Source organism: Petaurus breviceps, unplaced genomic scaffold (genome assembly GCF_028583685.1).
Source record: "Petaurus breviceps papuanus isolate PSGF00001 unplaced genomic scaffold, PetGlider_PUasm1.0 225, whole genome shotgun sequence".
NCBI classification, from domain to species: domain Eukaryota; kingdom Metazoa; phylum Chordata; class Mammalia; order Diprotodontia; family Petauridae; genus Petaurus; species Petaurus breviceps.
Genome location: NW_027185889.1, coordinates 16,570,846 through 16,591,565, shown reverse-complemented (window position 1 = coordinate 16,591,565; position 20,720 = coordinate 16,570,846). Strand labels below are relative to the sequence as shown.

Genomic DNA, 20,720 nt, shown 5'->3' with positions numbered 1-20,720 from the left:
AAACATAGCACCCATATAGGGGCCTGTTTTGGGCAGAGAAGGTTATTATGTGGCCAACTGAATAATTTTCTCAATTGCTTGCAGACCGATGTTCTTAACCAAGTTGATTGGAATGCTTGGTTCTTCTCTCCTGGCCTGCCACCTGTAAAACCAAAGTAAGTGTTTCCTTCACAAGCCAGTGCTCCTCTGTCCCAGGTCTGTCCTCTGGAAGTCCCTGGTGGGTGCTGCAGGTAGAATGAATGGTCAGTGCACTCTCCCACAGAGCCCAGTGGGATTGGCCTCCAAGAGCCTGGTTCATTTCATACCCCAACAATGGGTCTTAAGACCCTCCTGTATCTTTGTGTGGTTTGATGAGTTTCTGAGCTCCCCATGCTCCATGGCCAGAACAGAACCACAGAACAGTCAGGCTTCTGATGAGCCCACTTAACTTCAGTGATGCTGATCCTCAACCCATCCAGACTTTCCCACTTTGTCAGGATCTATGAGCATTTGCTCTCGCTCAGCATAACTGGGAACAGGCCACCTCACCCCAGTGAAGCCTAAGAGGAGGTCGTTGGAAACCCAGTGAGACCATACATTACCTTTGGCTGCTGAGAGGGACTGGTTCTTAACAAAGAAACGTCAGAGGGGTAGCTAGGTGGTGTAGTGAATAGAGCACAGGCCCTGAAGTCAGGTGGACCTGAGTTCAAATCTGGCCTCAGACACTTAATACTTACTAGCTGTGTGACATTGGGCAAGTCACTTAACCCCAACTGCCCTCCAGAAAGCAAAAAAGAAACATCAGAGTCCCAGATCTGGAAGGAATGATGGAGACTTTTGCAGGCTTCCTTCAGTAAGCCTCAGTTCCCTCCGCAGCATGCCTGACAAGTGACCAACCAGGCTTTACTCACAGGCCATTAGTGAGAACCCATCATGTCTGGAGCCCTCCCAGTCCATTCTGGGACAGCCCTAATTTTAAGAAGTGTCTCCTAATATCCGTCCTCTCTGCTCTTCTGTAATTGGTGCCTCTCTGGCCAGGGATAACAGGCCTGATCCCTCTTCCACTTGAGAGCCCTTAGATTTTTAAAGACAGCTCTCCTGTGCCCCTGAGTCATCCCAGCCCATTCCTTCAACTGATTCTCCCAGAGCCTGATTCCCAGACCCTTCACTGCCCTAGTTGCCCTACTTGAAAAGTCTTTCACTTTGTCACTGCCCTTAAGACATGGTGTCAGAACTTTAGAGAGGACTCCAGATGTGGCCTGAGCAGGACAGGGTGAGGCTCTTCCCTTCGCTGACTGTTGGAGCTTCTTTGGCTACCATGATCCACTGTTGTCTCATTGTGATCCACTGGAATCCCCAGCTCTTTGAGTCAAACTGTTCTTCTTATACTTGTAAAGTCGATCTTGTGGATTTAAAAGTATTTGTCTCTAATAAATTGAATTGTTTTTAATTTGTCCCCAACTATCTAGCCTGCCAAAATATTTTTGGGTCATTTGGAATTAGAGTCTCAGAGTTAAAGGGTCCTCAGAGGCCACCTACTCTACCCTGCCTCTGAAAGTGAATCATCTCTAAAACTGGCCCACCAGATTGGTCATCCTGCCATGGCTTGAAGGCCTCCAGTGAAGGGCAATCCACCACCTCCCTGATGCTTGGCAGTTTGCAGTCGCTTCTAGCTTTGTGGTATCTGGGGCTTAGCCATGAGTTTCTGCCTCAGGAGAGCTTTTTTTGGAATAGCTTAGTCCCCAAGGAGATCAGAGGAATACTAGGGCTCCCTGGGGTTTTTGAGGCATTCTAGACCTCTTTAACTTCCCCTTGAGTGACTTTTGAGCACTCAAGTGAGCTTTGAAACCACCCCATGTGCTTTGTACAGAGAGACATATCCTAGGAAATCTCTGCACCAAACAAGGTCCCCAGGTCACATTCTGATGTAACCTGTAGCCCTGGGACTCCATACTTGCCCTAGGATTCAAGAATAGCCTCCTGCTCGCATTGTGGTGCCCAGGGCTCAGGTAACCTTCAGCTATTTTAACATTTGACCGCCATTTGCAGAGAATTTCTGGCCTCCTTGGCCACTGGCACCAATCAGTCTGTTGTAGTACTAGGCATATTGGATCTGACATTTCACTCACACAATTTCTCAGTTGTTGGACTGTGTCCATCAGATTTTCCTTGTGATACTTCCATGTAGAAGAGTCCATGTTTCCAGTGCTTCCTGGTTTTTCACCTGGGTTTGGATGCAAGGCTATTTTGATGGGTAAAAAAGAGATGGATGCATTTGTGTCTTCATCAGTTCTTGCTTTTTCCATCTTTGCAGGTATGATATGACTCTAACGGAGGCTTGTATTGACTTGAGCCAACGGTGGATCAAAGTAAGTAGACCTGTGGCATTCCAGTTTCTCTTTCTAATTGAATCATTAAAGATACATGTATACTTAAGTGTGCCTCTTGCAGAAGGGCAAGGCTTTATGGTAAATCACTGTTTTCAATTTTTAAAATACTCATTAAGCAGTTGCTATGCACAAGGTACTGTTGTTGGGTCATTGTAGGACAAAGTTAATTTCATATGCATGCTGTAGCTAGTGAGAGGCATTGCGGTGGAGTAGGGCCAAGAGCTGGCCTTGGCTCGAGGAGGACATGGGCTCAAGGGCAGCCTTGGACACACGTTGGCTGTGTGACCCTGGACAAGTCTCTGAGACTAAATGTGGTAGAGTAGCTGCCAGCCTACAATGGCAGAGGGACTTTCCTTTCCTGGAAGTTCCTTGCGCCAGTGAAACCACAGTCCAGCCTTTGCCCCTCTACATACTAACTAGTGTATTCAGTGGATATTTCTTTGTTTCTTGTATTCCATAAATTAAATATGTAAATGATAATTCATGTAGCAATCATAGGTATTTCCATGGAAAACAGAGTAGTGCTCCTCATAAAAAGCCTACACGTTGGCATCATTTTCAGGCGTACAAAAGGATACATGCTACACTGCATAGTGGCCTTGGGAGGGAAGGAAAAGCTCTATGTACCATCCCGTTTCACAGATGCTGCTTAGCTCATTTAAGTGACTTGGCTTTCTAGTGTGTAATACATGTAATTCAAACATAGTTTTGAAATCTAAGCACAGCTTTATTTGGGTACATGTACAAAACTTTAGCTACCTTAGTACAGTACATTGTTTAAAGTGTAAAAAAGATAAATACAGATTTTGCCTTCTGTTTTTGCCCTACAGCGAGTAGCATAAATTGACCCCACATTTTGGAATGATCATAATAAATTCATGTTGGTAACTATTTCACTTGAGTTGCTGCTGCCACCACCACTGCTACTACTCTTGCTGCTACTAGATGGTATTTAGTTGGTGCTTTAGGAAGTTTCAGGAGCACCGTACACATAGTAGATCATTTGAATTTCCCAATAACCCTGGAGGATAGATGGGCACCATTGAAGTCCCCATTTTACAGTTAAGGAAACCGAGGCCAGCAGCGGATGAGTGACTTATCCAGGATTCTCCATGATGCCGTCACCCAGCTGCCTTCTCTGTGAAGGCTCTCACTACAATCTTGGATCCCCCAAGTTTCTCCCTTGTAGAGAAGTAGGCCTGTCAGGTGGACATGCGTCTTCATCACTGCCACGCTGACTCTGGGCAAGAGAGAGCGCTGGCCTTGGAAGAGGAAGACCTCAGGTCAGATTCTGCCGCTGCTACTTCCTAGCTGAGTGACCCTGGGCAAGTCATTAAACCTCTCTCAGTCTCAGTTTCTTCATCAGAAAAGTGGGGTTAATAATGGCATCTTCCTCCCAGGTTTATCATGATAATCAAATGTAAAGGGCTTTGCAAACCTTAAATTGCTATATGAGTGTTGTTTTTATGGACATAGCTTTCAGATTTGTATAATGGACTCATAGAGGCACCTTTAGAAGCTTTGGCTGCTCCAAACTCCTGCTCCTCACATGCCAGCTTGGTTGTCCTAAGTGACGGGAGGAGCATATAAATGTACTTGGGTTTTTACCAGCTGTCAAGTTAGCAAATCAGCGGGCACTTATTAAGCACTTACTGTGTGCTCGGCACTAGACTCAGCCTCAGAAGAAAGCTAGCATAGTCATGTATTGTCTCCTGTTTGTCTTGTTTGGAATAACTAAGGAGGAGAAAAAAGCGCTTGGGACAGATGGGGGTGATCACTGTAGTTACCGGTCCCCACCTCCTGCCTTCCTGACTTCTTCTCCCTTAGAAAGGATATATTTATATTCCTCCTTCTGATAAATTGAGTTTTTTACCTATTAATCTTGTAGTTTTCTTTGAAAGCATTTTCGTAGGAAACCCAAATATGAGAAATAATTTTGTGATTCATAGAATAAATAGACTATTTTGTGACAGAGGGAAACACCGGAACGTAACCTTTAAACTAGGATGGTATTCAGAAAAATAAACAGTTTGGTCCTTAGCCCAAGTCTTTTTGGTGGAGTAACTTACACATTATCTTGAGCGCTTTTAATATACCTTAAAAAAAAAAAAACTATTAGTGGCAAGAAGGAAGGGGATGGTTTATTTTACTACTTCTTGGGGTATTAGAATTTCTCATGAATATTGTGAATTCTAGTAGCCAAACAATTATTTTACTCCAGTTCTTTAGTTTTCTATTTGTTTATGTAACTTTAGTTTTCATAGCTTTTCTTCAAGACACTGTGGATGCTGCTTCTGTATCTTTATGAAGCAGTGGAGGAGATAGTCCACTCAAAATATGATTCCCTCTTAAAGCATGGGAATAGCATCTCTAATCTTCTGAGTAGAAGTTCTGAAAACTAGAGTTATATTTATACTGAAAGTTGGATTCAGTTCAGGTTCTTAATGCCTGTGTATTACTTATAAATTTGGATAATAAACGAGCCTTTGGGGTTTTGTTTTTTTTAGGCCAAAGAAGATGATTTGGGCGCATTCTGTTCAGCAGACTTAAAGGATATGTCATCTCATCAGCTGATTGAGCTTCTAGCATTGATGCTAGTGGCAGTAAGTTCTCTGTGTCAGAAATATTAGAAATTAAAATGGGGGGGAAGAGCCAAAGGCAGTATTAGTGCTTATCACAGGGAATGGTGGAAAGAAATGGGGAAGAAACTATTTGTAAAAGTAACTTATTCAAAAAGACTTTGAACATGTGATGTGCAAGTCCTGCTGAACTCTTTTCCTAACGGGTAACCTGTCCAGGTGGAAGCCAGATGACCATTTGCCTAAGATGCTACAGAATAGGACCTCTTTGTGTCCTGGACTCCTGACAATGTCGGGTGAAGAACCCCAGCTCAGAATGATGTTTTTAAATGCATAAAATAAAATGCAGAGTGTTACAGAAGAAACCAGTTATATTGAAATGGTGTGACCAATAAGGGTCATGCCTTTTTGGGGGTGTTAGTCCTTGAATCAATGGCTGCCCCCTGGCTTTGGGAAGATGTCCATCCCAACCTGCCATAAAGCTGGAAGCCACGTAGTCCTCTAAGGTGTTCCCTCAGTGAATGTAGAACAGATTCCCTCCCCAAGCACGGGGATGGGAGGCAGAAAGAAACTCAGAAGAACTGGCCAACAGGATGTCATAGCTTGTAGATCATATTGAGTTAGAGGAGAAGAGAGCAAGGTCATGATGGGGAGAGGTGAGGGGGATATACGCAGACCACAGACTCAAGCCAGGTGGCAGCATGGATAAAAATTAGAGCAGGTTTACTGTGTAATAGTCAGAGCTGTCCCAAAGTGGAAAGGACTGGAGGTCTTCGAGGGAGGCCAAAAATGTTGAGTTGTTGGCAGAGTGAATTCTTGTTCAGATACATGTTGGCTGTTGGTGGCCTCTGAGGCTGAGCCAGTGATGTGGTTGAAGAGTACCATGTGGACGCCAGCCAGGGGGACTAACTTCCTGTGTGTAGCTATATTTGGTGCTCCATAGAATAGCGATAAGCCTCAGTCTTAAAAGCATGGTTGGTAGATCAATAAGAAGCAATAGTGATCCTATGAGAAACAGTAATTTGGAATATAATTTGTAAGACAGGTAACCCTCCCATTATACTTATTGCACATGGGACAGTTAATTCAGTTCTAGGTTCAAGTTCTGCACTCTGCTTCTGAAGAGAAATATGGAAGACTTGGAGTCATTTCCCCCCAAAAAAACTGCATTGATGGTTTGTTTCAATTGAATAAAAAAGGATTTATGCAGTGCTTAAGTAGGCAAGATAATCCCAGACCTCAAGGAGCTTATATTCCAGCTGGAGAAAACAGAGTTGAAAAGGGGAAAAGGAAGGATATGATTTAGAAATGGCTGGAGAATGGCCTGCTGGAGCCCAGGGTCCCAGAGGTGATTGTAATTACTTAGAGAAGAAAAATGAGTTTAAGCCATATGGGCTATGTATTAGTTATAATATAGAAAACTCTAGAATGCACACCAGCTATGTCCTTCTGAAGCTCTGCAGGACCAGGTGGAGTCTTCACTCTCTGGGATGTGTTAGGCACACACCAAGGTGCTCCTTTGAAGACCTGCACTGTATCCTTTCTCTTAAGATCAATATGGATTCTCTGATTTTGTCATCAATTTTTTTGACCTTGATTACCTAGAACTACAAGAAGACAATGTTAAAATTATTCTCTCCCTAATTTACTTGTCCTCAGACTCCCAATTGAAGAACTTTCTCTCTTGACTGGACCTGTGGTTTCATCTATATAGAGAACTCCCAGTGAAGAAAGCCCCTTCTACCAAGTCAGATCGGCACCTTTTTTGTTGAGAGATGCCTGGGGCACTAAGTAGCCCACATATCCAGGCTCAGAGGCAGGATGTGAACCCACATCCCATGGCCTCTTAGCCAGCTCCCTACTATACTACAGAACTTTCTTTTTTTTTAATTCTTTGGTCTTTATAAATTTGTTTGTTTACTTTTAGTTTATGAGATTCAGTTCCATAGTTCCTTGAGTTTCAAATTTTCTCGCAGAACTTTCTTAATGGTAACAAACTTACACGAGGCTTACCTGAATAAATTGTTTTATTTGTTCATATCCAATATAATTCTTTTAATTTGCAAAATTCTTGGTTTTTAAACTAAAATCATTCCCCTCCCTCCAATTTCTTTCTTCCAAAAAACAGTTGCAGTGATCCACGACTCTTTGTCTTTTCTTGTAGGCACCAATTCCAGTGTCACACATACAGCGAATGCAGGAGGTGTACAACTTCAACGCTGTTAAAAACTCTGAGATCCGCTTCAGGTATGTAAATATAAGTATTCTCTACAGCCAGCTCCTAGAAGGAAGGAATGTTACACAGTGAAATCACTTAGTACCTTAGTGCCTGGGGAACAGTCAGAATCCAGAGAAACCGTCCTCTCCAGCTCATCCCACCTATCCCAGGAGCTCCCTCGGGAGGGTCACATTCCTCTTGTTTGTGATGGGGGTGCTTGTTTCCCTTGCTTCCATGTTAGGAGAGAAGAGCCCCTGGAGTAAACAAGGTTTCTTCCAAAGTTGGTGGGGATCCATCTCCTCTGTCATTATCAGACTTAAAGAGCACGTCACCTATTCCTAACTAAAATTCACAGTGACTTCAGCACCAGACCACAGTGGATTCAGAAATTAGAATTACATATTTCATTAGCACCTACACCATGCACCCTCCTAGAATCCCAAGGAACCTTCAAGGGGACAAAAAGTGTCATAGATTAAATTTAGTTGTGGTGTTGGATGGAACGCTGAGTTTTTTTGTTCTTTGTTGGTTTTTTTTTGAGGAGGGAATGCAGGGCAATTGGGGTTAAGTGACTTGCCCAAGGTCACATGGTTAGTGTTTAGAGTCTGAGGCTAGATTTGAGCTCAGGCCCTCCTGACTCCAGGGCCTGTGCTCTATTCACTGTGCCACCTGGCTGCCCGGGAATGCTGAGGTTTTGAACAGATTTAGAAATTTTTTCTGTCTGAGAAAGTGCTATAAATAAATCTCTTTTGATAATGAATGGTTAGTACTTGATGGTGATTTTTCATAAGAGAATTGGGGATGACTCAAGTTAGATACACTGAGTTTTGAGCCTTCTTTTTTACTCTAAGGTCTTTCAAAGTCTACCATTGTGATACTTGGTACTTGGTTTCCCTAATAATAAAATTGAGAAAATCATTGTATCAGGCCCTTTGAGAACATCAGTGGTTCTGGAGTCAAAGTTAGAATCTGACTTCAGATTCTAACTGTTGCTGAAGGTCACCTTGTGACCTTGGGCAAGTCATTTCACTTCCTAAGCCTGTTTCCTCCTCTATTAAAAAGGGATTGGCCTCAGTGACTAGCTAAGCCCCCTTCCAGTTCTGAGCCTATGACCTTTTGTCCGTCCGTGCCCCTAAACCCCGCTTCTCTCATCAGATGGCTGCGCCTTTGCATCCAGTCCAAGTGGGAAGATGCCATACCCCTGGCTCTAGAAATGGCCACAGGACAAGGAAGACTGAAGTTTACCCGCCCCCTGTTCAAGTAAGACCCCTCAGCATCCAGAATTCTGAGCACTCACACGCAGTGGGATGGTAGGATGGGGTCAAATGAAATTCGACTTAATCACAGCATTTATGAAGCACTTAGTGTAGTCTAGCATTTATCAGCCACTTCCTTGGTGCAGGCTTGGTGTTAATGCTGAGGATCCAAAGACAGGTTGAGGAACTCACATTCTGTAGGGACTCACAAGCTGAGGGGGTGATCGTGAGTGGAGGAGGAAGAGGAGGTGCTGGCCTCAAGGGTGGGCGCAAAAGTGAGTGTGTGTGTGTGTGTGTGTGTGTGTGTGTGTGTGGGGCAAGGCAGCCACGTGGTGATGGTGATGAAAAGATACTGTGGCACAGGGATTATGGCTTCTAGTTCCATTTTGAGGTTTTTTAGGTTTTTTTAGATCAGTTTTCCCAATGCTGTTATCAAGGGGATTTCTGGCAGTCCCCAAAAGGTTATTTAGAAATGTTAAAGAAAATCCAGTCTGCTCTGTGGGTTCAGGATGCCCCAGACACATCATGTCAGACATTGGTGAGAACAAAGAATAGAGCTGGGTGCTGGAGCCCTGGTTTCACTGATCTGGGCCATTCTTGGCCACCCGCAGTCTGGAGCCTCCACTGGATCCCTCCCTACAGGGGGATTGTGCAGTTTGTACGTATCAGGGGTGGAACTTGAACTCAGAGTTCCCTGACTCCAAGGCTGGCTCTCTATCTGCCAAACTTATTTCACCTTATGGAGAAGACAAAATTTGTGTCTGGAGATTCAACATAACAGAGCTGGTCAACCTCATTATTCCCCTCCAAGTTTATATGGATGCCAGGACATTTCAAAAAGGTAAATGAAGAGGGTTAGCTAGGTTGCACAGTAGATTGGGGGGAGTAAAGAAGAGAAGTTTGGAATTATGTGCCAGAGGGAGGGGTGGCTGTTTGTCCTTGTTCTCAGAGAAGACCAATGACATCAGGGAGATAATGGCATGACATGCAAGTGAAATGGATTTACGTGAGGGAGGTCCAGCGGCCAGATATAGATCAGGACAACTGGAGATGGCCCCAGATGCAGTGGGAGACCTTTAATAGGTCTTTGTTTGACGGAGGCAGCACTCAATCAGTGATTAAGGTTAGGTAAGAAATGAGGCAGAGAATGGCCTTTTTCACCAGAGGGAGGGGAAAGAAAAGCCAATCACATTTTAAAAATCTGAATATTACTAAGGGGTTGAGGAGGACAGTTCTGAGCACTGCCTCTGCTCATGGGCCTAATTAATGCCTAATGGATTGATTAGTGACCTGTAAAAGGGGAAATCTGTCATTAGCAATAAGCCTGAAAAGGAGCTGTTGGGGACAATATCTGTGATGTCCTTTGCTCCAGACATTGTCTGTTTTCATAAGATAGGACATCTAGAGTCTGCACATACCCATGGTTAACTTATGGGTGGCTTCATGGCTTACTTATGGGTGGTTCAACTTCCAGGTGGCTTTAATAAATGTAGTAAATGAAAACAAATTATTCCATTTCTGGTTTGATAAATTAAGCCAAATTTTATTCATGCAGTCAATTTTTCTAGAACATTGGGAAATTAATAGCAACATTAATTGCTTAAAAACATCTTGCTTTTAAGTTCTGCCCTGATGCTTCTTCGTGCTGTGGCCTGTGACACTGAGGAGCTTTGACCGATTGTACACTGAGCTGAGGAGGCTTTAGGGATGGGCTGGCTGATAGCTAAGGACCCAGTCAACCATGTCTGTATAGATTCCTTGCTAGCTTGGCCAGCAGAAGGGCGATGGCTTTTTCTGTTCTGACAGCACCCTGAGATCATCTGAGAAGTTGTGGGAGGGTTGTGTTTCTCTACTAGGGATGAGAGGGCCCACCCAACTCTGGCACAAGTGCTCTGAAATACTGGTATTTCAGATAAGTCATTTTTTGGAAGTGGAAGCCCTCTGTAGACCAGACCAGCCTCCACTTCTGGAGGGGTAAGGAATGTACAGAAGTTACAGGAAACCAGAGGAGTATATTTTTGGTTGGAAAAAAATGATGATCTTTTCCTATCTTGTAATTTATATTGATTTGGGTCCAGTTTGATACAGAATATTAAGGACTGTATTTTAATATTCACTTTTAGGACTCACACAAGTTTACAGATAAGCAGTGGTCAGCCATGCCCTTGTCTAGAGGTTCCCATTTGTTTTCAGCATTTAAGCTGTTGTGATTTCTCCTTTTGTACTTTAATCACATTAAGTTTTTTTTTTAATGAATTGTTTTTTCAAAGTAAATGAAGCATTTGTTAAACAATAACTATGTTTTCAAGTTGAAATGAAGCATTTATTATACACCAGCTGTTGTACTGGGCACTCTTCTGGTCACTGGAGATACAAAGACAAAATAGATCCTGCCTTCATGGAGTTTACAGTCTATTTTCATACTTGAAAAGCAGTTGAACATTGTACATAGAAGGCTATTTTTTTAAGTTGACACAAGCAGGTACAGACTATCCCTTAGCCTATCCTGGAGCATTTCGTCTTGTAGAATTCTGTAGAATGTTATGTTGTGTAAAACTATGCAAAAATCTTTTGCAGGGATCTTGCTGCCTTTGATAAATCCCGGGGTCTGGCTCTCAATGCCTACCAGCAAAACAAAGCTAGTATGCATCCAGTGACCGCCATGCTAGTGGGGAAGGATCTGAAAGTGGACTGAGGACATCACCTGCCTGCCCACCTGCTCACCATTCAGTTTTGTAGTGAATGACTGAAACAAAAACCGCGAATCGCTCTGTAATCACACATTCCCATTTACTCCTAGATTTGTATTCTGTTGTATCAGTGATTTTTGCCAAAATAAACCTGAGCTGAGATTTTTAAAGCTACCTCTCATTTGTCAAAAATAATTTCTGCAACACTGGAAAACTTGTCACATTTTGTGGTTCTTAAAATGTCAGACCCACAAAAGGAAGAAAGTCACCCGGCCCTGAGCCACTGTCTGCAAACATGCCCCTGTATTGTTGTGCCTAATGCATGACTTTGGTTGTTTAGTTAGAAACTGCTGCCATCCAGAAGTTCTGCACAATCTAATGTCTAATTTTTAAATAAACTTAAAAGCACAGACACCTTTTGCTCTTAATCTGTTATCACCTTACTTAGGAATAAACTAACACTGTAACAAAATTAATTAGCAATCCCCTGTGAACAAAAACCTGACAGATTGCCTTCAGGGTTGGGGGTCTCCAGGACAGAGCCCCTCATATTGCCTAGAGCAAAATGTAGCTAGTCATCAGTGATATGTTTCTCCATCTGTTATAGCTCCTCAGTTGGTTTCTATACTTGCATCTTCAACTAACAAGGTCCTGACTACCTTCAGTTTCTTGTAATTTTGGTGGTTTCCAAAGCTAATAAGTTTTCAATGGGGTAGATTGGTTTTTTGTGTTTTTAAAATATTTTTTTTTTCCCTAGGAGGCAACCAGATGGTGCCCTGGTAAATCCTACCTCAGACAGTGTAGTGCAAATGCAATATGTGTACAGTACCCACAATCACGATCATGACTGTGACTATAAGTATCGCATGACATTTGATCGCAAAATATACCAAACTCTCCAGATAGAGAATAGAACTGAAGCATTTATTTAGACACTAGAAAACTGAATCCCAAGACCAGTCAGCTGATTGCATCATAATACCAAAAATACTCAGAAGCCATAATAACGCTGAGAGCCACTGCATCCTTCAGCCTTCCTACAAACCAATACAAGATCAGTATTTACTCACAAACTTTTCTGTCTCTTTGCCTGAGAGTCCTTTCTCTCCTACTGTCTCTCCGGCTCTGACCACCAGCTTCCTGTGAGGTCTGCTTCCCTTCAGCAAACTCCTCCAACCACAGGCTCCATGTGACTATATTTAGCCTTAGGGGATAGGGTTTATCTTCACAGCAGGGAAGCTTCCTGTGGGCTCTGCTGCACCCTTCAGCAAATTCCCTCTATCACAGGCTCCATGTGATTACATTCAGCCTATTAGGAGGCAGAGTTTACTTTCAAAACAGGGGAGGTCTTCAAACTCCCCCTAAGTCTATTAAGGGGCAGGGAAGATCTTTAAATTCCCAGTCTCATTACAGCAACCAGATGTTGCATTGGTAAATCCTACCTCAGATACTTTTGGGACCATGAGCAATCACTAAACTATGCCTACCTTATTTCCTCATATGTAAGATGGGGGTAATAATAGTATCTACCTCCCAGGGTTTGTGTGAGGATCAAAAGAGTTAATATTCATGAAGTACATTGCAAACCTTAAAGGAAGATATAAACACTTCCAAAAGGAAGATATTGTTTGTTTTTGCAGGTCTGTCTTTTGCAGTGGTCAAAACCATTGGATAGTGACTGAACACCAAAGTGATGACTGGTTAAAAATGGTCAGTCATCACACAGAAATTAAGGGACTGCATTCTGAGAAGTAGATCTTTCTTTTGGTGTTAATGAGGCTGTTGCTGAAGACAAGTGACCTTTTCCTTGTCCTTGAGGTTAGAAGATATTACAGATAGTTAGCCTGGTTAGCCACAGAGGAATGTTCGTAATGTTAAGTATTAATGGTATAGATAATTCTAGGGAATAAGCCTATTTATTACATATACCTATGTACATAGAAACAAAGGCTAGTCAGTAAACCAGGGAGTGGGTGGGGATAGATCACCAATTATTTTGATAAAACTATACTGACTGTGATCATTGAGAATTCTCTTCAATCAATAAACATTTTTAAGGCACCTACTGTATGCCAAGCATTGTGCTAAGTTCGGGGGCTAAAAAAAGGCAAATGACAGTTCCTGTCCTCAAGTTTACAATCTGATGGGGAAAACAACATGCCAAACACATTGATACAAGGCAAGCTCTACATAGGATAAAGAGGAAATAATTAACAGAGAGAAGCCACTGGAATTCAATCTATCAGTGTCCCAGACCATTCAAAATCAAATTACAGTTGGACAGGCAATTTTGCATTGGTGGGGAGAAGTTCCATCCTGGGAGTTCCCTACACCAAAGAAATTTTAGGGGTCTAGACCCCTAAAATTACACTTGAAACTTCATTCTAAGCAACCTCTTGAACTCCATTCCTTTTTATCCAACTCAGTCTTCGTTCTTTTACCTTAATCCCCACAGCTTCCATTAAGTCATTTGCGGAGCTGTTAAAATGATTATGATAATGACAAATTATAGATAAAAACTATGATTAACATTTGAAAAACGCTTTTGTAAGGAAAGGGTTAAAATATTTAAATTATAGGAGCATCTAGGGCTACAAGTGACCTTAGAGGTCACTGAATCCAACCTGTTCATTTAGTAAATGAGACAGATCCAAAAAGGTTGACACTTCCAGAGTTACCCCACTAGGAATGGACCAGACAGCTAAGTCCTTTTAACATTTTTTAAAATTTTGAGTTCAAAATGAGCTCCCCCCTTCCTACTCTTTCTCCTCCTTGAGAATGCAAGCAAATTGATACAGATTATAGATGTGTAGTCATGCAAAACATTTCCATGTTAGCTAGGTTGTAAAGGAAAACAGATACTCCACCCCCCCAAAAAAAACCAAGAAAAATCAAATAATAAAAAGAATGCTTCAATCTGCATTCATGCTCTATCAGTTCTTTCTCTGGAGATGGATATCATTTTTCATCATAAGTCCAGAATTGTCTTGGATCATTGTATTGATCAGTGTAGCAGCAAGCACCCCGGCGTCCCTAGGGTGGCTGCTCACACAGGTTCTTGGATCTGCTTTGATAAAGAAAAGCAACTCAAAATGGGTTAACAAGCTTACTTTAATCAGTCAGACATGTATCGTTTACCTAGTTCAGGGGAAAAAGGTCAGCATACCAAACTTCAGAATATACAGACAGAATTATCAAGACAGAAACAGATCAAGTAGACAGTTTTCCAAACTGTGCAACCATTACATCCATACCAAACAACATCTGGGTTTCAAAGCCGGGGGGCTCTGGACAACGGCTTTCCAGAGTTTCATCTGATCAAATCACAGAACACTTCTCAAAGTGAGCCCCAAAACAAAGCTACACATCAGGGCTTATATAGACTTCTCCTGGCTCAGAGAATGTAACAACCTTATTGACTCACTGGCCAATCAAGTATCTACTGAAAAACAGTAGGCTCCAGGTGCACTTTAGCCTAGGGGCAGGGAAGATCTTAAAAATTTACATTGCCATTACAATCAGAATAACTGAGTCATTCATGGTTGATCATTGCTATAATATTACTGTTACTGTATACAAATGTTTTCCTGGTTCTGCTCACTTCACTTTGTATCAGGTGATATATAAGTCTTCCCAGGTTTTTCTGAAACCTGCCTGCCCATCATTTCTTATGGCACAATAGTATTCCATTGCATTTATATACCACAACTTGTTCAGTCATGCCCCAGTTGATGGGCATCCCTGCAATTTCCAATTCTTTGCCACCTGCTCAAGATATCATTGAACATTATAGGCCCTTTTCCTTTTCTTTGATCTCAGAGTTGTCTCATGCCAAGATGGCAATGACAGTAAGTTGACTAGGTTCTACTTGTATTCAACAACATCCTCTTACTCCCCTAGGCAAGTTGGTGGCCTTGCTATTTTCCCACTCACTTATAGTCTTGTTTGGCCTCAGTTTCCTCAACTGTAAAATGAGGGGGTTGGACTTCATGACCTTTCAGGTCACTTCCAGCTCCGAAGTTACAATCTTATGATCCCAGTTATGCCCATTCTTACTTCCATGCCTTAATTGTGATCCCCTCCTTAAGGGCAGAATGGAGGGGGATTCAACCTTAAATCCAAGAGGACTTGGGTTCAAATTCTGCCTGTGGCATATTTTGGCTTTGTGGCCCTAGCTGTGTGTCTTAACCTCTGAGTGCCCCCAGACTACTCTAATAGTTGCAGAGAAGGTACCAACATGCACTAGTAGAGGGAATTTCCTCACCTGGAAGTTCTCTAGACCAGTGAAATCATAGGTCCTGTCTATCACTTCCTTTGAAATAACCTGCCACTAGTCTTGCCTACCCATATCCAGCTCAGAATTCAAAACCCAGACTTTACCCCACTTTTTTCTTCCCTAACTCCAGCAGCTTAAATTACTCTTTTCCTTTCTCCAATCTCTTACAATAACATTCCTAGCCTGTAGTGTACAATTGAGCATTTGATTCTATTCCTCCTCAGTTTTGAATTTCATGTAGGAAAACCTCTTTTTTAGTTAGGTTGTGAATTCCCAGAAGGCAGGAAACATGCTACCTTTGTGTCCTGAACTCTCCTCTGAGTACCTACATATTGTCAGACTTCACTAGAGAATTACAACGTCACAACCATCCTTCAATGCATGAAGAGCACTTGACCTTAGTTTTCTCTCCCACCTGGGGCTTCTCAATAAGAGAGCTATTTGATGAAACTTTATAGAGGTTGGGAGGGAAGTCACAAAAGTAATTCAGACCCAAATCATCAAAGCTGAAATGTATTTAGAACAGTTGATGGGAAGTTTCCATCATTTAATTCACCAGTTACATGCCTTCTCCGTCAAAAATCCTTCAACGGTCATGCACTTACCGGCTCCTTCTAAGCAAATAATGCCCATTCCCTTTTTTTAAAAAAAAAAAATTGCAGTGAATTTTTGGTTTAAGAAAAAAACAATTGTGTGGCCAGGTGTGGTAGTGCAAACCTGTAATCTCTGTTAATGGGTTCCTTGAGCAGTACAGTTTTGAGTTGTAGTAGGGCTAAAGTCTATTGGGTGTCTGAAGTAAGTTCAGTTCCAGTAAGGGGAGTGGGGAGGTACACAGACTTAAGACTGCCTAAGGAGGGACAAACCAGTTCATTTTGGAAATGGGGCAAGTCAAAGGAAGGGAAAGAAGGAAGGAAGAAAACTGGGAGAGAGAGAGAAAAGAGGAAGAGAGAAGAGGGAGAGAGGAAGGAAAGAAAGGGAAAAAGGAAAAGAGGGAAGGAAGGACAATTATCATTATTGCTTCTGTTGCTACTGTTGTTGTTGGGAGGGGGGAGAAGATGTTATTTAATTGGAGTAGGGAACTCCTAATGAGGAAGCTTCCTCTGCTGATGCTTCAGATGCATAGGGAACTTGCCTCTGAGTCAGGCAGCTTGAGATCTAGTCTCTCTTCCAACACAATCACTGTGTGATTTTGGGCAAGTCAGTTAATCACTCAGTATCAAGTGACTCTCTGAGGACTATAAATTGCAGAGCATGTGCTTATCAATGCTGGTAAACTGCCATCCATGGTCATTAAATTAAATGGTCGGGGCAGCCAGGTAGTACAGCGAGTAAGAGCACTGGCTCCAGTGTTGGGATGACCTGGAGATTGAATCCCGGGCTCAGACACTTAAGCACCCACCCAGAAACACCTGGCCGTGTAATCTTGATCAAGTTACTTCACCCCAGTAGCTTAGGGGTGGCCAGGTGGCTCAGCCAGTAAGAGCACCAGCTCCAGCGTTGGGATGACCTGGGGATCAAATGTGGGCTCAGATACTTAGCACCACACCCAGAAATAACTGGCTGTGTAACCTTGAGCAAGTTACTTAACCCCGATTGCTTTAAAAAAAAATTAAATGGTCATTAAATCCTTGGTCACTAAATTAAAATTAATTGAAATTCAATCAATTATTATTTTTCTCATTAACAAAAGAGCATTTTCTCTCCCTGCCCCTTTCTTCACCTTGTAAATAAATATACCCAGTCAAATTCCCAAAAAATACAGGACATCCCCAAAGTCTTAGTGTAGCTTTAATAGCTTAAAGATATCGGGAACACTCTGTATACATCTCATTCTGTGCTGATCCTATCACCTCTAGAACAGGAGGTGGATAACATGTAAAACCATCAGTCCTCTGGAATCTTGGTTGGTCAATATGTTGGACAGACTTCTTATTTATTTTCAAAGTTGTTTTATACACAAAGAGTGCTTATGGAGATAGATATTTTTGGAACCTATGTAAAACTCTGCCCTAATTCTAGGATAGATATAATCAGAAGTTTCAACCTGGGAGTGGATGGAGCTCTTTCCAAACAGTGACCTGATCAAACTGAACAGGAAAGAGAAAAAAGGTCTTCCTGATTGGTCTCCCTCCTTCTCTGTGGGCTGACTTTTAGGTCATAGCCTTTGGAGTAGCACAGAGAGAGAGAGAGAGACAGAGAGAGACAGAGAGAGAGAGAGAGAGAGAGAGAGAGACAGAGAGAGAGAGACAGAGAGAGAGACAGAGAGAGAGAGACAGAGACAGAGACAGAGACAGAGAGACAGAGAGACAGAGAGAGACAGAGAGAGAGACAGAGAGAGAGACAGACAGAGAGAGAGACAGAGAGACAGAGAGACAGAGAGAGACAGAGAGACAGAGAGAGAGAGACAGAGAGAGAGACAGAGACAGACAGAGACAGAGAGAGGGAGCATACTTTTGTCTGTATTCAGTCCTTTTTCTGGAGGCAGATAGTATTTTTCATCATAAGTTCTTTAGAGTTGACTTAGATCATTGTATTGCTGAGAATAGCTAAGTTATTCACAGTTCTTCGTCATACAGTATTGCTGTTACTATGTATAGTGTTCTCCTGGTTCAGTTCACTTTACTCAGTGTCAGTTGACATAAATTTTTCCAGGTTTTTCTGAAATCCTCCTGCCCCTCATTTCTTATGGCACAGTGATGTAATCTATAATCTTAATAAATGTTTGTTGATTTATTTTCATTGGTAGCTGATTCACTGAATTACATCTGAAGTCTCAGGTCCCCTGTCTTGCTTATATCAGGCAGGCATTCGATTGCAATACATAGACCAAAGGGCAAAGTGAGAGAAGGCTTATTTTTTAAAAAATCAATTCCTTCCCTTCAAATATTGCCCCACCCCCATCATTATAGTCAGTCCTGGGTTAAAACATTTCTAGGGGGAAGATAACACCTAAACCACTAGTTATTTCACTCCCAAGCTAGATAAGGAGGTGTGTCTCCAGACCCAGTTTTGGAGTGGATGGAACTCTTTCCAAACAGTGGCTTAATCAACCTGAACAGGCAAGAGGAAAAAAGGTCTCTCTGATTGGTCCCCCTCCTTCTCCACGGGCTGACTTTTAGGTCATAGCCTTTGCAGTGGCACATAGTTATTTTCTGTCTCAGTCCTCTTCGGCAGAAGTTTTATCCCAGGCAGATACACAATAGAAACAGACCTCCGGGAGAACAAAGATGCCCAGGTATACAGTCCACGTCCGAGGGGAGTGGCTGGCTGTGCCATGTAAGGATGGCAGCCTCACGGTGATGTGGCTGGGCCAGGAAGCTGTGAGAAGATACATGAAGAACAAGCCTGACAATGGGGGTTTTGCCTCAGTGGATGATGTGAAGTTCTACATGCGGAGATGTAAGGGGTTGGGTCTACTGGACCATGATGACCCGTTAGAAATTGCCTTGGAGGACAATGAATTTGTGGAAGTTGGTAAGTGCAGTCAAAGGCTTATAGATCTGAATAGAAATAGATCATGAATGGCATTTCTCAGCACACCCTTCAGAGACAGCTTTCCTGACTCGAAGATGAGAACAGAATCATTCACTGGGAGCTAGAAGGGACTTGACAGGTCATCTGGTTCAGTTTTATAATTTTACAGATGAGGAAACTGATGCCTAGAAAGGGAAAGGGCCCTTAGAGATTTGTTATCTGTTCCGACGTCTTTGTTTTATAAAGAAACTGAGTCCCAGAGAGAAGGACCATTAAAAGTTACCTGTTCCAACAGCCCACCCCACCCACCCCCATTTTACAGATGAGGAAAGTGAGTGAGGAAAATGCATCCTGGAAAGAGAAAAGTGATTTGCCCAAGCTCACACAGTGCTCTTTAGAGAAGAGGATTTTGATGGTCAGTTGCTGTTGTTGTTTAATTGGTTGTTCCTGGACAAAGAGCAGGTTAAAGGGAAGGAATTTATTTTACCTTTTATTTAGGAATTGATTTAAGGCCTACTCACTATGCCTGTTCTCTTTTGCCCTCTGCTTTCTCTGTGTTTTTGAAAATGTCTTATTGATGTCTTTTGTTTGTGCCTCGTGGTCATTTCTGGGCATAGTCCCCTTGTCCTACCCTCTTTGGACTTAACCTTCCTTTGTACAGGGTGTCCCTAAACTCTGGACACATAGGAAATCTCATTAACTGTGCATATTTTCAAGAAATGAATGATAATCTCAATATGGAAAATAGTCCCCAATAGCTAATGAAAGCTTTTATTCCATATGAAATTGTGTCATGGATAAAATTTATGCCAGTAAAGAAAAATGCCCATGTGGCCATACTTAACAATGTACATGATCAATCAGTAAACATTTATTAAGGACCTATTATGTGCCAGGGACAGTGTTGAGTACATATTGAGCAATATGCATCTGACACCATGCCTGGCGCTTAATTGGGGCTTAATAGATGTTTACTGACTGATTAATTATATGTTACATATGTATATCTATGCAGACATGTATATGTGTATATATATATAAATTATAACACTGCTTTCTGCCCCTTTACTCACATCTCTGCAATGAGGATCATAGATTTAGATTGGGAAGGGACATTAGGAGCCATCTAGTACAACTCCCTCATTCTTTTTTTTTTTTTTTAAGCAATCGGGGTTAAGTAACTTGCTCAAGGTTACATGGCCAGTTATTTCTGGGTGTGGTGCTGAGTGTCTGAGCCCGGATTCGATCCCAGGTCATCCTGACACTGGAGCCGGTGCTCTTACTCGCTGTGCTATCTGCCACCCCAACTCCCCATTCTTACAAAAGAAGAAACTGAAGCCTAGAGAAATGAAGAGAGACTTGCCCAAGGCCACCCAGCTAGCATGTGACAGAGCTAGGAGGCCTCGCAGTGCGGTGGAAAGAAGCCTAGCACTGCAGTCCAGGGATCTAGGTTCAGATCCTGCCTCAGATGTTACCTTGATGATTCTGGTCAGTGCCTTGGTTTCCTCATCTTTAAAATAAGGAGGCTGTGTGAGATGACCTCTAAATTCCCTCCCAATTCTGTGATGTGATCCTCTGATGACTGCTCCCTAGTACTGTCTCTCACTGGCCTTCCTTCCATTTATGCAGATGTCCAGACCATCATTTAGAGTCTGTGCTCTTGTGAAAAAATGATCCTGAGTTTCCTAGGAGCTGAGAATTGAGCTGCAGTCTGTCAATAAGCATTTGTTAAGTGCCTACTGTGTGCCAGGCTTATTGCTAAGCCCTAAGTACCCAAAAAGAAGCAAAAAATAGTCTCTGCTCTGAGGGAGCTCACAGTCTAATGGGCAGACAATGTACAAGCAGTATAGATGGATGG

The 20,720-nt window shown here is 42.4% G+C and overlaps 2 protein-coding genes and 1 long non-coding RNA gene across 3 annotated transcripts in view; all 3 read left to right on the top strand.

The window, feature by feature from the left end:
- LTA4H (leukotriene A4 hydrolase) overlaps window positions 1-11,286 on the top strand; it is a 39,175-nt gene extending 27,889 nt beyond the window's left edge. The window contains exons 14-19 of the mRNA XM_069095193.1: window positions 85-155; window positions 2,294-2,348; window positions 4,877-4,972; window positions 7,113-7,195; window positions 8,322-8,426; window positions 11,000-11,286. Of these exons, the coding sequence (XP_068951294.1) occupies window positions 85-155; window positions 2,294-2,348; window positions 4,877-4,972; window positions 7,113-7,195; window positions 8,322-8,426; window positions 11,000-11,117 (528 nt within the window). The 3' untranslated portion in view covers window positions 11,118-11,286. The remainder of the gene's footprint in view (window positions 1-84; window positions 156-2,293; window positions 2,349-4,876; window positions 4,973-7,112; window positions 7,196-8,321; window positions 8,427-10,999) is intronic.
- Window positions 4,987-6,992, top strand: LOC138166711 (uncharacterized). Its single transcript, XR_011169699.1, has 2 exons — window positions 4,987-6,482; window positions 6,608-6,992. It is a non-coding gene; the product is annotated as an uncharacterized lncRNA (long non-coding RNA).
- Window positions 11,287-18,615: 7,329 nt separating the features above from the next.
- Window positions 18,616-20,720, top strand: part of HAL (histidine ammonia-lyase) — a 41,859-nt gene continuing 39,754 nt past the window's right edge. Inside the window, exon 1 of the mRNA XM_069095084.1 lies at window positions 18,616-18,862. Coding sequence (XP_068951185.1) covers window positions 18,616-18,862 — 247 coding nt within the window. The remainder of the gene's footprint in view (window positions 18,863-20,720) is intronic.